The sequence below is a fragment of the Crocuta crocuta genome, unplaced genomic scaffold (genome assembly GCF_008692635.1).
Source record: "Crocuta crocuta isolate KB4526 unplaced genomic scaffold, BGI_CrCroc_1.0 scaffold7, whole genome shotgun sequence".
Lineage (NCBI taxonomy): Eukaryota > Metazoa > Chordata > Mammalia > Carnivora > Hyaenidae > Crocuta > Crocuta crocuta.
Genome location: NW_027531904.1, coordinates 9,909,167 through 9,924,715, shown reverse-complemented (window position 1 = coordinate 9,924,715; position 15,549 = coordinate 9,909,167). Strand labels below are relative to the sequence as shown.

The following is a 15,549-nucleotide window of genomic DNA, read 5'->3' as shown; positions in this document are numbered from 1 at the left end:
TAGGATGAGATTTCACTGCCACGATCAGGTTCTGTTATATGGTAAAGACGAACTGATTTTGAAGACGTAATGGAGGTCTCTGACCAATTAACTTCGAAGTGATGAAAAGGGAGATTGTTCTGGGTGGGCCTGACCTGATCAGGTGGGCTCTTTGACGAGAGCGTCTAGGACTTCCCTGGAGAAGGAGATTCAGAGCTGCAGGGGTCTCCTCTTGCTGCTTGGTGATGCGGACGGCCGTGTTGTGCAGAGGCCACGCTGCAGGGACGTGTGTCCAGCCTCTGGGGCAGAGGGCCGCCCACAGCCTCCAGCAGGTGAATTCTGCCAACAACCATGTGAGCCGCCCCGAAGGGACCCCCCAGCCTCTATGAGATGCCTGGCGGACCCCTGACGGAGACCCTGAACAGTGCACCCAGCTGTGTCTGGCTCGACCCCCAGACACTATAGGATGATAACTGTGTGCCGCTTCAAGCCACCAAGTGTCACACAGCAATGGAAAATGAGGACAATCCCTATTATGTGTTGGTTCCTGGGGGGGGTGGGGAAGTGAACAAACACCTCTTTGTTCCACAGGCTGGTGGAGGAGACAGTGAAGTTGAAAGACACAATCTGGAGTGGCAGGAGGGGTCGTGGAAGCAGGAATGGGGTGGCCTTCGGCTGGCCGAGGCGGACGGGACCCACACGGCTGCAGAGCCCCGCGCGGTGCCTGTGAATGGGGCGTCAGCCCCCACAGGTGCAGATCGTGGGACGTGGGGACAGACACCTCCCTTCCCCTGGGCGCACCAGCTGGCTGGCCTCCAGTGGCATTTTCTGCGCCTGTGAATTCCTCTTCCACCTGCAGCCTGGAGGGAGGCTGTCGCCAGTAGCAGGAAATGCGGTCGACAAACACGGAGAGCCGGGAGCTGAAAACACAGAATCCTGGAGAGGTTTGACACCCGGGTCCAGCGAGGCCTGAAGCCGGCTTGATTCCCATCCTTCCCAGTTAAAGGCACCACCAAACTCGGGGATTCTGTTACTTCCTCTCCTAGAGTCCTAGTTCATACAGATGTGCACGCAGCCCGGTAAGCAGGATAAGCTGCCATTCCTAACCTGATGCTTCACGGGAGCTGAGTAAGCACCGCGAAGCCTAGGTCCTGGGTGCTCATCCGGGAGCACGGAGATCCGTGTGCCAGATCAGACAGGGCGGGCGTCAGGGTACAAAGAGTCGCACCCGTGATTGAGGACAACACAGAAATCTCAGAGGGGCTCTGCAGTCTCGATGAGCCCTCTGGCTTTGCCCGTGACTGGCGGGTGCCGTGACCGGGGGGAGGGGGTGGAAGCTTTTGAAATGACAGCCTGACGTCCCAGAGGTGCTGGCCACAGACAGACCCGTGGACACAGCCCACTGGCATGTGGCTGATGGAGGAACGGGATGTGTAGCTGGTCTTGGGGCTGTGTGTGAGTCTCCTTCCGGAGAGGGAGGGCCCTTTGCCGTCAGACGGCCCTGCTTGGTCCTCCAGCTGGGCTCTGGAGGAGCAGGCAAAGACCCTAGACGTTGGAACAAATCAGGTCATTCAGATCCACCATCAGCTCCTGCCTGGATGTGGTCTTCCTCCCGCCCAGCTGACGTGCTGGCCTTGGGGACCTGCCCTTGCCGTAGGGGACCGGGAAGTGCCACTCACGGCTGCTGAGCTGCTGGTCACTGCTGGACGCCGCCGACACCGAATCTGATTCCGTGAGCGACAGCTCAGACTCGGGCTTGCCTCTGAGGTTTGGGGGACGCTGTGGGTACAGGGGGCTCTGGGAGTGTGGTTTCTTGTGCACGGACAGCGGCCTGTCGAGTGGAGCCTCGAGGCCGTCACTCCAGGACCCATGCGGCCCCCTTTCCTGGTGCTCGGGGCCCGGTGTCTGCCTCCGGGGCCGTTGGCCAACATAGAAGCGAGGAGCCCCTCGGAGGCCCGTCAGGGAGTGCGGGCGGAACGCACCTGCCATCAGCTCTCTCTTCTGGGCCTCCTCCTCTTCCTCACTCAGCTCTGGAGAGCCGCCCTGCGGGGGGGTCCTGGGCACAGCCTGTCGCGTGCCCCTGGGACACACCTCCACCGCGTCCCCTAGGGCCTCCATCCGGAAACGTCTTTCCGGCCAGAAAGCTGGATGGGAAGTTTTGGGAGGGTCTCGTTCATTAATGACGTAGTATCTGGGGGCGCGGGGCCTGTGGCTGTACATCACCGAGGCCGAGGGGCCCCGCACGTCAAGAGGAGGGTTGATCCGCTGAACGTCTCTTCGGAAAAGGGGTTCTGAGCGAGCGTCTTCAATATGCTTCGTCAGCGTCCCGGGCGCGCGGGGGCTGCTCCTGCACCGGTCACCTGCGCTCACACGCGGGCGCCTGGAAGACAGAGGGGCTGAGCTCCGGTACCCGCAGTGCCCGCCGAGCCCCAGGCCTCCTGAGAACCGCGAGCAAGGGCGGCCGTGCTCCTGGCCTTTTCCCCGACCCATGTTCCAGAGTGTTAGCGGGTCTCTGCGGCCGTGCCCAGGAATTCTAGAACCCTTACCGTAATGTTGTGCTCAGCGCGCCTCCGTGGAGGGGGCAGGGCAAAGGGTTGTGTTGTGCTCCTATATCTCACTATGAGCCCCGTTTGGCCCAGGAGCACACAGTGGGACTAATATCGGCGGAGCGCACGTTAGGGACACTCCACACCGTCCCTGCCGCGCGCTGTCCAGCCGCTCAGGAGCTCCCCACCCCCCCAAAGGTTCGGAATCCCTCGTTGCCAAGGCCCCATCCATCCGCTCTCGTATAGCAAGGTTCCAAATCCTCTGTTAACTTGGTCATTGTCTTTAAGAAAAAAAGCCCAACCCCAACCCCCACATTTTATCTGAATTGCTTTCACTGTTGCTAAGCTCGACTTGAAATCACATGCTCCGTGAGTCGGGGTCAGCGCGCTTCCGGACTCCAGCCTCTGCTGCCTTGCGTGTAAGCAAGGCTCAAACAACGGACCCAGGTCATGCAGGGCGACCTTGCCCATAACCTGGCCAGCCTAGAACTAAAATATAAAAGATCCTGCCAATACTGTGGCCGGCGTGGAGTTCAAAAATAAAAGAACCAACAATTATTAAGGGCATTTCTCCCCCTGGGTCGGCAGGGGCGTTTGCCTACGGGCTACCTGGCGGAAGGTGTGGGGGAGGAATTTGTCCCGTTTGGCTCACTTTGTCCTTCTATTTCCTCTCAGCACGAGGGCCCCGAGGCCGGCTGGTGGGACTGGGATCCGATGGCCCCGGCCTCCTGAAGCTGCTGAGGCCCTCAGACCCCTGAGCGTGCTTCACCCGCACTTTACGGCCCTGGCCATCCCTGGCAGGTGGCGCGGTTGGGTCGGGGAGGCAGGTTTCCGCCCGGCCGGCAGGTAAGCTCACCTGTTCGTGTCCTGCTCTGGCCTGGGTTTGGACGTGCCGGGCGGAGATGGGCAGGGGCTGCCGGGGCCTGGCCGGGGACTCGGGGACGTGCATTGGGCCGCGGCCTCTGCCCTGGCACGCTTGCTGCTGCAAGAGTCCAAACTGACCACGGCGCCGTTGCTTGGGGGTGTGCCCACAGCAGCCGAGGACAGCTGGCCGCCGAGGTCGCCGTCCTTCGGAAGCCTCTTGGTGCTTTCGTCCTGGCTTTGGCTTCGGGCTGCAGGAAGAGAGGGGGTACGTGAGAAGGCAGGGGTGACGTGCTCAGGCTCGTTTAGCTGCCAGACGTCATGACTTCCAGCTGCTGGGGGTGCCGACAATTGAATGCTTGCGGATACCCCTACCCCGCAGGCAGCAAACACTCCAATCACTTCTTCACGGGGAGTTTGAAGGGGGTGTGGACTCCCATGAACCCCAAGGCTTTATAGATGCACCGTGTGAGGCCCCCCAGAGGCAAAGCGGGGTGCTTTGACCAGCTTTGGGGTTCTGGTTGTTTACCTATGCAATGCACATAATAAAGCTTATACGACAATTATGAGCTTTTGGAAGCAGTTCACAGAGCATTCTGGAAGAAGATGTAGCCTGGAACGGAAAGACGGCCATCGGACGATACTTCTGCCCTCCCAGGAGAGGTCCCGGAGACCCTTGGTTTTGAAGACCACCTGAACTAAACTTAATTATGTCCTGTTGCCAAATAGTACTTAACTGTCACTGAGGTTTGATGGCATGAGCTACAGTCTCTTCCTGCAGCGGATTTTCATGCATAGGGTGCTTTCTGAAAAGGGGTGGGCCAAGTCTAACCCTTGGGCCTCCTGGCTCTTCCTCAGTCCCCCCCCCCAACCCCAACGCCCCCTTGAGGGGAACAGATCCCTTCTATCACAGCAGACCCAGAGCCGGCCCGCAGAGCCTTTTAGGGCTTCGATCTCGTTCATCTTCCACAGGAGAACGTGGACTGTGTCATTTCAACGCTGTGGGCTGATCTCTCCGTGGTCTCTTCGCGGTCCCTGGACCCCCTGGAGAATTTGGGGAGGGGAGGCGTGTCCAGCTGGCATCGCAGGCGCCAGTGGGATGAGGGGTGCCTTCAGGGGTGCACCTGGGCACGGACCTGGGAGGGGGTCTCACAAGGAGAAAGTGGCCGCTGAGACGCGTACGGAAGTAAATAAGACAAGGACGCCGGGTGGACGGGTTTTGTCCAGATTTCTCGGCCGCGTCTTCTCTGCCGCCTCAAACTCTCCTGATTTCAGACATGTTTTGGTGTTATTCACAGGCCTGGGTATGATGCAAAAATCATGTTTCAGCCAATATTTATAGCCCTAGATTTTATTTTACTGAGGCTAGTTCATTGTGAAAACCACAGTTCACCAGGCATTTTTATTGGTGGTGTGCCTTAAACTGTTGTATTTAATTTTTTTTAATGTTTATTTATTTTTGAGAGAGCAAGAGGCAGAGCGTGAGCAAGGGAGGGGCAGAGAGAGAGGGAGACACAGAATCCAAAGCAGCTCCAGGCTCCGAGCTGTCAGCACCGAGCCCGATGCAGGGACTCGAACTTATGAGTCATGAGATCATGACCTGAGCTGAAGTCGGACACTCAGCTGACGGAGCCACCCAGGTGCCCCCAAACTGCTCTATTTTTAAATGCTCCCCCAACTGAGGCATCAGGCATTTTTGTTTCTACTTACCCTCTACCAGTTGGGCAACCTTTTTCTTGTCTTCAGATCTGGCCTAAAATACAAATGGCATCAGCATGTCTGTGTTGGGTTTAGCAGGAAGAAGTAATGGATACTATTCTGGAGGGGGGACTTATGTGTGACTGCTCATGACTTGGGCCATGACCCTGCGATTGCTGTCACTTGGGGAGGGGTACTTAGGACGCAGCCCTTACTTAAATGACTAAACGCTGACACCCAGAGCTGAAGTTTTATCCAGCAAAGTTTACTTTTAGGGCGAGCTATTTGATAGACATGTTTTGGTTCTGCCCGCATGGTTCACCCGAGACACAGAGGAGAAAATAGGGATCAGCAACATGGGAGATGTATGTTTCCCCAAAATGCCTCTGCGGCTCCAAATTCATTGCTTATGATTCTTTATGGGAGTGTTTCCTTACCTGAACTGATACTCACATGAGTTGTGTTTTTAAAAGCTGAACAAGGCGAGTGTTTTTTGCATGCGATTCTGGGACTGGGGTGGGGCAAGGGAGGCGCCCCAAGAATGGAATTCAAAGAGGCACCGCCCACTCTCGGCTGCGTGGGGCAGGGTCAGCCGGAGCCCGAGAGCCGGAACCGCTCTCCCTCACCCTGTCCTGGCCGGGGGTGGTGTGCACAGAGGGGACACCTTGCAGAGACTAGACCTGTTAGTCTCCTTCTGGCCGTCCTGGGAGCTAAGTCCCAGAGGGAGACGGGGTGATGACGACCAGAGCCTAAGAGTCATGAAAAAGGTGCGTCTTTGGGTCCAGAGTGTGTGAGCTCAGATGTCCAAGTTGATATGGGATGAGAAAGGGGCCCTTGTTCCTTCCTCCGAGCCAGTCACAGTTTACAGAAGAGCGCCTGGCACCCTGGGTCCCCCGGGCAGCCATGAGAGGGTGCCGAAGTGCCCAGGGAACCCGCAGGGCCCCTGGGGGAGCAGGGGACGGGGGTCCGCTGCTTCCTGGGCAAATGGGGGCTGTCCCTGTGATTTCTTAGAAATAACTCTGTGGAGCCCGGGGGAGGCATGGCCTCAGACCCAGCGGTCGCCCGGAGTCCTTGTAATCTGGAAACACGACCTCACCTGCCTCCCCTTGCTGGTGAGGCCCGCCGCGCGGACACACATTCACAACAGCAGACAATAGGCAATACCTACGTTTTGGATCTGCATTCGGAGCTGCTGGTTGCTGAGCTTTAAGGATCTTGCGATGCTCTGAAGGTAATAGATGAGCATGCTGGGACAGAAGAACACAGGCCACGAGGGGGCCTCACCTCCTGCCCAGGCCCCACTCCNCCGATAGGACACCGTGGCATTCAGCCCCATCGCAGCGGCCGCAGCCACTGCCCACCTGCTCTGCTGAAGGAATCCGGCCGCCCCGCCCCTGCTCGGGCAGGACTCAGTCCCCGCCTGGGTCCCCAGGCTCTACATGTGACTTTGCAAGGAACTCGTTGAGTTTATCTAATTAGTGGAGGCAGCGCTCTCTCGCTGGCCAAAGCTGCGGAAGTTCCCACGCCTGGCGGGGGTGGGGGGGCACGGGGGGTCGTGTGGGGTACTCACAAGAGCAGCAGCGCGGCTGGTAAGATGACCACGGGGCTGCTGACATACCCCACCACGGAGCCGAGCCACGCGGGGAAGTCCTTCTCGATGGTTTCCGACACGACATCGTACATTTTCTCTTGCCCACTGTGACAAAGACAGAACCCCAGTGTCATTGCTTGTGGCAGATGACGCTATGAACCGTCAAGGAACAGGCGTACGGTCAGAGTCCCATCCTCAGGGTCAGGCGCAAAGGTAGAGTAAATACCCCAATGTGCAAGTCATGTAACGTTCCCAAGACTTGGTATGAGTTGTCTGATTGATATTAGATTTGAAGGTGGAGTCAGTGTGTTTTAAGAATGTACACATTTTGGGGCGCCTGGGGGGCTCAGTTGGTTAAGCATCTGACTTCGGCTCAGGTCAGGATCTCATGGTTCATGGGTTTAAGCCCTGCGTCGGGCTCTGTGGTGACAGCTCAGAGCCTGGAGCCTGTTTCAGATTCCGTGTCTCCCTCTCTCTCTGACCCTCCCCTGCTCATGCTGTCTCTCTTTCTCTCTCAAAAAATAAATAAAACATTAAAAAAAAAATGTACACAGAGGGGCCCCTGGGTGGCTCAGTAGGCTAAGTGCCCAACTTCGGCTCAGGTCAGGATCACACGGTTCGTGGGTTCGAGGCCTACATCGGGCTCTGTGCTTATAGCTCGGAGCCTGGAGCTGCTTCAATTCTGTGTCTCCCTCTCTCTCTGCTCCTCCTCCACTCATGGTCTGTCTCTCAAAAATAAATAAACATTAAAAATTAAAAAAAAAAAGAACATACACAGAGATAGACTATAAATGTCCCCTATACTTTTGAAACTGACCTAAAGGAAGTGCTAGGTGGAGAGTTCTAGAAATTGCTGCCTCTAGGCAGTTAGATAAGTAATGTAGAGTTAAAAGGGACGTGGGCTGTCTTTTACTAAAAGCATCCTGAGCTCTGGAAGGGACAGATCGCCCAGGGGGGATTTCTCTGTAGCATAAGAGCTATACTTTTTTAATAGGCTCCGTGTTTTCAGGATGAGCACGGAGACGGTGCTATGTGAGGGCAGCCTGCTGTCAAGGAAATAGCATTGGTGTTGGATTCACAGGCTGTGGGTTCGAGATCTTTCTCTGCTGTTGACCTGTTCTGTAGTCCGGGAATTCTCTTCAAGGCGGGGGCCCTTCCCTCAGAGCTCAGCCGCTCCGGGCAGAGACAGAACCCAGGTGACTTGCCTGAAGGGCCCGCAGTTCAGCGACGGCTTGTACCGAACGATAGCAAAGATGGTTGGCAGCATGCACAGGAAGAGCATGAACAGAAGCATCGCCAGGTAGAAGTTGTTGGATCTGCGAAGAAACCGCGTGCCATGGGCGGAGCTCCTTCTGGGATGGTTGATGACGATGCATGTGCCCAAAGCAACTCCAACACCCTGGGCCTGGCCCTTTATGGACAGAAAATCCCTCCTCCTGCAGGGGGCGCCGGGGGGCTCGGTCGGTTGAGCGTCCCACTTCAGCTCAGGTCACGATCTCACGGTTCGTGGGTTCGAGCCCCGCGTCGGGCTCTGTGCTGACAGCTCACAGCCTGGAGCTGCTTCGGGTTCTGTGTCTCCCTCTCTCTGACCCTCCCACTCTCATTCTCTCGCTCTCTCTCAAAAATAAATAAACATTTAAAAAATTTTAAAAAGATGCTTGGGGGCACCTGCGTGGCTCAGTTGGTTAAGGGTCTGACTCTTAATCTCCACTCAGGTCGTGATCTCAAGGTTGGTGGGTCCTGCCCCACATCAGGTTGTGCGCTGACAGCGTGGAGCCTGCTTGAGACTCGCTGTCCCTCTCTCTGCCCCTGCCCTGCTCTCTCTCTCTTTCTCTTTCTCAAAATAAATAAATGCTTAAAAAATGTTTAAAAAGACACTTAAGGAACAGCCCACGCGCCCAGCAGCAGCTGCGGGGGTGAGCTGGGAACAGCCCGCGCGCTCCCCAGCGGTGGGGTAAAGGCACTGGGGTGCTCTCCTCCGCAGGCTGGGCCGCACGAGCACGGGGCCCAGGGAAGGAAGCCTGATGTGCAAGAGCACATGCTGCGTGCACGCCCGTTTACACAAGGCGGAAGACCAGGCAATGTGGCGCCCTTAGGGGTCAGTGATGAGGGGCCTCGTGCGCAAGGGGGGCTTCTGGGTGCTGCCCTGGGTCGGCCTCCCCATCTGGGTGCTGGTTCCCCACTCGCGCTCCGTTCGTGCACCTTCATGCCTCGTGCACACTTTAAAAACAAGTGTGAGGAGCTGGAGAGGAGGGAGTGGGGCAAAGCCGGGGGGTGTGGGGGGCACGGGCCGGGGCCTCGGGGGACCTGCATGGAGGGCACACAGGGGTGGCACAGGCGGCCACCAGGACACCCCTGGAGGCCAGCGGCCCCGGGAAGGAGGCCCAGGCCCTCACCTGGAGGCTCGGAACACCTGCTGGTGAGGCACGTTGCAGGTGAGCACGGCCCAGCTCCGCAGGTACATGAGCCCGATCAGCTTGAGCACGTTGAAGGCGGGGAGGCAGGGCGAGAAGAAGGCCCCCATCCTGCAGCACAGGGGAAGGCGGTGAGCGGCGCCCCCCGTCCTGCCGCCTGCGACTCCTGGGGGTCTCCACCCGCTGCCTAAGGGACGGGAGAACCCCCGGAGAGGCTGGGGGCCGGCCGCCCGGCTTGGGGCACAGCCGGTCACTCCCGCGGGTGACGAGTGACCCCGCATGACGCTGCCCCGCCGCCCTGTGCCACGCGCTGTGTCTGCCTCCACGGCCGGTGAGGGGCGGGTACGTTCACCCCGGTGTCCGACGGTTTGCCGCAGGCCACCCCGCTTTTCCGCTTAACTGACTGAGCCACCCAGGCGCCCCATCCACCCCGCTTTTCCGGAAGAGCAGCCTTAGTACCTCTTGTCGCTAATAGAAATCCAAAGAGGATCTTTGCTTTTTTGCTTTTACCAAAAGCCCCCCCCTCATCTGCAGGGTTTGCTCCGGGACCCCCGGATGCTGAACCCCGCACGCGCTGGGTTTTGCTAGCATACACACCTATGACTAAGCTCAACTTATAAAGTCGGCACTGAGGTTAACGATAACTCACAGTAAGATAGAAGCATATCGATACTGTAACAGACGGCCCATGAATGTGGCCTCCTTGTAGAAGTATCTTATGAACTGTACTTACCCTTCTTCGGTGGTGTGAGATGACTGTAGTTTTAAAAGTGCCTGATATGCAGCAAATATTAAGTAAATGCTATGTATTACCTTTGATACTGTATTTGCGGGAGTTTTGCAAGGTGGAGCAGACTATCAAGGTGCAGGTTTGGTTGAAGAAATATTGTTTCGTGTCTCTCTATGCCTCATGCATTTCACTGAACGGTTATGGAGAGAGACTGTTTCCTGACTGTCTGGAGCGCCCGAACAGAAGTATGGAAGCTGCTTTCTCTTGCTTGTGTTTGGACAGCGCTGCGTGTGGCCCGGTAGGCGGCACCGGAGACCCGGGCATGACTCCGTGCCCCCACAGTCACACGTATGTGGGGGTCCCTTTGGGGTCTTCGGTATCTTTAGGAAAAGGGCTGCATTGGCCAGGAGTTGCTCTGCGTGAATGGCTTTCTGGTTTCTGGCCTCATCCCAGGATGGGCCACTGGGTCTGGAAGATGGCCCTGGGCTCAACGTCTCCATGAAAATATGGCGGCACGTGGGAGGGACAGTGGGGTCCGAGGGCAGGGCTGGACCCAGCCGTGACACGGCCCCTCCTGGAACTCCCACGGGCTCAGTAGACCCTGTTCCCAGCCGCCCCCCCACCCCCGGCAGCTTATTCTAATATATATATATTTGGGGGGAGGGGCTGTGACCAGTAGTGGCCTAAATACAGACTATTTCCTTTCTTGCTCCTTTCTGCAAAATTCTTTAAAAGCCATTGCTAAATGTATTATACACACAAGATGGTCTAGTTCAGAACTGTCTATGTACCTTTTAATTCTTACGATCGTGTGTGTTACAGTCGTGCGCCGCCCAGGCCGAGTAAGTCAAAATCTTGGTCCAGAGGCACCTGGAGGGCTCAGTCGGTTGTGTCTGACTCTTGATTTTGGCTCAGGTCATGATCTCACGGTTCGTGAGTTCGAGCCCCGTGTCGGGCTCTGCGCTGATAGCCCAGAGCCTGCTTGGGATTCTGTCTCTCTCCCTTTCTCTCTGTCCACCCCCCACCCACTCACGCTCTCTCTCAAAACAGATAATAAACTTAAAAAAAAACCCGTAGCCTGGATGAGAGGTAAGCGAAGGTAAGAAGAAGCTTTGGCACCTACCAAATCATTCCTTGGTTGTAGACTAAATGTAACACGTTCTCTGCTATTTTGAATTCCCCGTATTCAGGCTACAAGAGAAAAGGAATTTTCACATTAAAAAATAGTTTTAGGGGCACCTGGGGGGGCTCAGTGGGTTTCAGCATCCGACTTCGGCTCAGGTCATGATCTCATGGTTTGTAGTTTCGAGCCCCGCGTCGGGCTCTGTGCCGACAGCTCGGAGCCTGGAGCTGCTTTGGATTCTGCGTCTCCCTCTCTCTCTGATCCTCCCCAACTTGCTCTCTATCTCTCTCTCTCTCAAAAATAATAAATAAATGTTAAAAAAAAAATTCCAAAGTTCTTTGCCCAAACTAGTTCATGATAGTCACGCGCAGAGGGGGTCCTCTGCTCTTGCAGACGAGAGCGGCCGCGGTCTGCGTGGCCACCCCAGGAAGCAGAAAGTGTGAGAACGAGAAGGAAACACAGCGCTGCGCCCCCGCCCCCCTTCCCTCAGCCGCCCCCGGAGTGGAGGCTCCCGCCGGACGCACCTCCCCCGGGCCCAGCCTCACGCTTACAAACTTGCTTTCCAGGTCCCAGCACCAGTAGTCACTCAGGTACCGGACGAAAAGCCCTCGGAAGAAGTCAATGAGCAGAATGCTGGCCACGGTGAAGAGCATGTCGATGATGGAAAGCTTCAGCATCTCCTGGAACACAGGGGGCCTTGATGTCCCCTCCCTGCAGGGCCCCCACCCGCCAGCCCCTGTGGGCCCTCCCGTGGCATCTTCGTGTCTGTGCACAATGCGTGTTCCACGAATATTTAATGTGAATTTGAATTTTGGTGTCTGAGTCTGACATGACAGGAAGCCAGGATGGATCCTGAGCTCTGTGGTTCTGAGCCGCCGGAGACCACCTGAGGCCGGTGACTCAAGTCCACGGGACAGACAATACTTCCCGGGGGGGTGGGGGGGCTGAGACTCTCTGCATGAGACCCATGAGATCCCGTACGGGGTGGACAGAGGGCAGAGTCTGGAGCGGACGCCTGGGCGCAGACCTCCTTTCAGCTCTTTACCGTCTGTGTCCGTGGGCAAGTTAACAAGCCCTGGAGCCTCAGTTTCCCCATGTGTGTCTGTAAGGAGGGTCCTGCCGGGTTCTCAAGAGGACTGAGCACGTAGCACAGGGCTGGCCCAGAGTTCACGCTTGCACGGGGCTCAGTGCTGATTGTTGTGATTAAGTCGGAGAAAACCAGAGGCCCTCCCTGAACCTTAGTTTCCTTTCCTAGAAAATAGGGCTACTGAGCCTTCAGAGGAAGCGATGAGGTGGGCGTGAGGGGCTTTATGAGGGAGAAGGGGGCCACCTGCCCGACGTATGTCTCCCAGCACTGGTCCTGTGGGCTCTGGGTGTAGACGGCGGTCCTGTTGGCCTCCGGGAGGGCCCAGGGGGAGGTCGGAAGGCGAGTCTCTGCTGGGGGCCACGTGCTGTTGCTGCCAAGCTCTGTCCTGGGCCCACGTGTGGGCCATTCCTTCCCTTCAGGGGCCGCACTGGCGGCAGAGAAGGAGGTAGAACCTGTCCAGTGGCTGGTGTTAGCGGTGGTAGCGGCTTCCTGCGGACGGAGGGAAGGGAGGAAAGAAGACTGTTCACGTGTTTGTAAATAAGACTCACGGGCACCCAGGAGAGCTTGCTTGGGAATAATCTCCCTTCGTGTCTCTCTTTCTCACTGTCTCTCTGTCTCTCTGTCTCCGTCTGTCTCTCCACTCTCTGTCTCTAGCTTGGTGGATGGCCCCCTCAGCGCAGGCCCTGGCGGTGAGCACGGCCTTGCAGCGGACAGCGTTTCCTGGTCCTTAGTGAGGGTCAGACGCTGGCCTAGGGTACACCTGGCACATCTTCTCGCCCTTGCGAGCGCGTCAGGCAGGAGTCGGCATCCGTGTTGCAGACGGAAGCGCAGCCCGTGGACGGGGACACTCCAGGGCAGGTGGCGGCAAATCACGAGTCAAGACCCGGTGGGCACAGCGCCACGGCCCCTTCTGCCATCGAAGCCTTTGGAACGTGGCGCCGGCCAAGACCCCTGGCGACCCCTTCCCTCCCCCACCAAGTGGGGCGCCTTGGACACGGCATCTCCCAGGACGCACTCACAGCAGTGCTCATGCCGTTCACTTTGTCCAGGAGGGCGATGATCAGGCTGTAGAGGTTCCCCAGGTACAGCACGAGGACCCTGAAAACACACGCCCGCCGTGAGAGACGAGGCCACATGCGAGCCCTCACGCTGTGTGAGGACCCTGTGTCTCTAGTTTTGAATGTGAGTCACGAGACCCATCTGTGGAACAGGATGGATCCTCCCCGGGGCTTGCGGGTGAGGACGGGGCTGACACGGGGGGAGCCGGGTGTGGGCCGGGCTGAGAACCCCATCCCGGAGCCCCCTCGGCCTGGGGGGTCTCTGCACGCCCCTTGCTCCCCTCCCTCCCTCCTTCTTCCTCCTTCCTTCCTTCTTTCCTTCCTTCCTTCCTTCCTTCCTTCCTTCCTTCCTTCCTTCCTTCCTTCCTCTTTCTCTCTCTCCCTCCCTTCTTTCTTTTCTTTTCTTTTCTTTTCTTTTCTTTTCTTTTCTTTTCTTTTCTTTTCTTTTCTTTTCTTTTCTCATCTTTCTTTCTTTCTTCCTTTTAAATTCAAGTTAGTCCATATACAGTGTAGTCTTGGCTTCAGGAGTAGAATTTAGTGATTCATCACTCACATATAACACCCAGTGCTCATCAAACAGGTGCTCTCCTTAATGCCCATCCCCCCACCTCCCCTCCAGTGACCCTCAGTTTGTCCTATTTAAGAGACTCTTATGGTTTGCCGCTCTCTCTTTTCTTACTTATTTTTGTTTTCCTTCCCCCATGCTCATCTGTTATGTTTCACGACATCACATGATATTTGTCTTTCTCTGCCTGACTGATTTTGCTTAGTGAAAAACACTCTAGTCCCATCCGTGTTGTTGCAAATGGCAAGATTTCACCCTTTTTGATCGCTGAGTAGCGTTCCATTATCCGTACCATATACAAAAACAAATTCAAAATGTGAAACAGGAAACCATCAACACCCTAAAGGAGAAAGCAGGCAACAGCCTCTTCGACCTTGGCTGTAGCACTTCGTACTTGACATGTCTCTGACGGCGAGAATAAAAGCGAAAATGAAATAGTGGGACCTCATCAGGGGAAAAGGCTTCTGGGACACCTGGGGGGCTCAGTGGGTCAAGCATCAGACTCTCGATTTTGGCTCAGGCCATGATCTCACAGTTTGTGGGATCGGGCCCCACATAGGGCTCTGCTCTGACCTCGAGGCACCTGCTTGGGATTCTGTCTCTTCCTCTCTCTGCCCCTCCCCTGCTAACACATGTACACACACTCTCTCTCAACATAGATAAACATTTTCTAAAAAAAGATAAAACTCTTCTGCACAGCGAAGGAAACAATCGGAAAACTAAAAGGGAACCGACAGAATGGGAGAAGATATTTGCAAACAACATATCGGATAAAGGGTTAGTATCCAAAATCTACAAAGAACTTACCAGACTCAACACCCAAAAAGCAAATAATCTAGTGAGGAAATGGGCAGAAGACATGAACAGACACTTTTCCGAAGAAGACATCCAGATGCCAACCGACACTTGGAAAGATGCCCAGCATCACCCATCATCAGGGAGACGCACATCTGAACCACACTGAGACCCTTGCTGTTTCTAGTCGTGTTTTTCTACCTTTGAAATGACAGTTGGCCACTTTCCTGCTGCAACAACCTCAGAGGTGAGCGGGGCTGCTGGGGTCCAAACCGCTTACTCTCTGGTCTTTGGGGAAAACGCCCGCCGCCCCGGAGTGAGAGCAGCCTTGCCCAAAGCTGACGGGCGACCGGCTCCACAGAACGCTGCCAAGGGGCACGAGAGCGGACGCGGAAGCAGGTGTAAAGCGGGGCTGTGACACACCCCCTCTGCCCCCGTCACCAACAGTCCCCGCTCCTGGTCCACCGCGTAGACGAGGGCCCTGCCCTCCGGGAGAAGGGGCCCCCAGGGAGACCAGGCGAAGCCGGCACTGGGAATGCATGTGGTTGCCCGTCACCCAGCAGCCTGCACGCTCGGCCTCACTCCTGCTGTCCCGTCCGGCCACCGTCCCGGCGCCGCCCTGTGCACCCCCTCTCCCCACCCCCTTTCCCTCCTCCTTCCCCTTTCTCTCCCTGTGCATCCTGCTTTCCTCACGATGCACCCACAGGGATGCTCTGTGCTAAGCTTTAAGGGCAGTGAACAGCTTGCTCTCGAGGGACGGGGTGCCCCGCGTGGGCGTTCCCACAGGGCCCGCACCTGGCCAGCTGGAAGCGCAGGGTGGTCCGCGGGTGGTACATCTCCAGGGCGGCGATGAGGTCGAAGGCTGACGGCGCTAGCATGGTGACCAGGGACACGACCACGCTTACCTGCGGAGACAGCGCGCCGGCCGTGAGCCGCGGTTCCACGGCCCGGACTCGCCGCCTCGCACCGGGCTCCCGGCCTTCCCCGCGGTCGGTGGGCTCTCGGGGGCGGTGTGGTCCCTACGTGGACAACCTCCGCCAGGTCCCTGCCGATCCGCCTGCTCGAGAGGCCCTGCCGCTTCCTCGTGGGCTTGTCCCTGCTT

At 56.9% G+C, this 15,549-nt stretch overlaps 1 protein-coding gene across 1 annotated transcript in view; it reads right to left on the bottom strand.

Moving 5' to 3' along the window:
- Positions 1–1,524: 1,524 nt before the first annotated feature.
- TMC3 (transmembrane channel like 3) overlaps positions 1,525–15,549 on the bottom strand; it is a 34,232-nt gene continuing 20,207 nt past the window's right edge. Inside the window, exons 11-22 of the mRNA XM_077774282.1 lie at positions 15,243–15,352; positions 13,049–13,127; positions 12,273–12,518; positions 11,494–11,622; positions 10,943–11,010; positions 9,072–9,200; positions 7,881–7,991; positions 6,655–6,780; positions 6,253–6,331; positions 5,097–5,139; positions 3,382–3,637; positions 1,525–2,359 (exon numbers count right to left, since the gene is read on the bottom strand). Coding sequence (XP_077630408.1) covers positions 1,525–2,359; positions 3,382–3,637; positions 5,097–5,139; positions 6,253–6,331; positions 6,655–6,780; positions 7,881–7,991; positions 9,072–9,200; positions 10,943–11,010; positions 11,494–11,622; positions 12,273–12,518; positions 13,049–13,127; positions 15,243–15,352 — 2,211 coding nt within the window. The remainder of the gene's footprint in view (positions 2,360–3,381; positions 3,638–5,096; positions 5,140–6,252; positions 6,332–6,654; positions 6,781–7,880; positions 7,992–9,071; positions 9,201–10,942; positions 11,011–11,493; positions 11,623–12,272; positions 12,519–13,048; positions 13,128–15,242; positions 15,353–15,549) is intronic.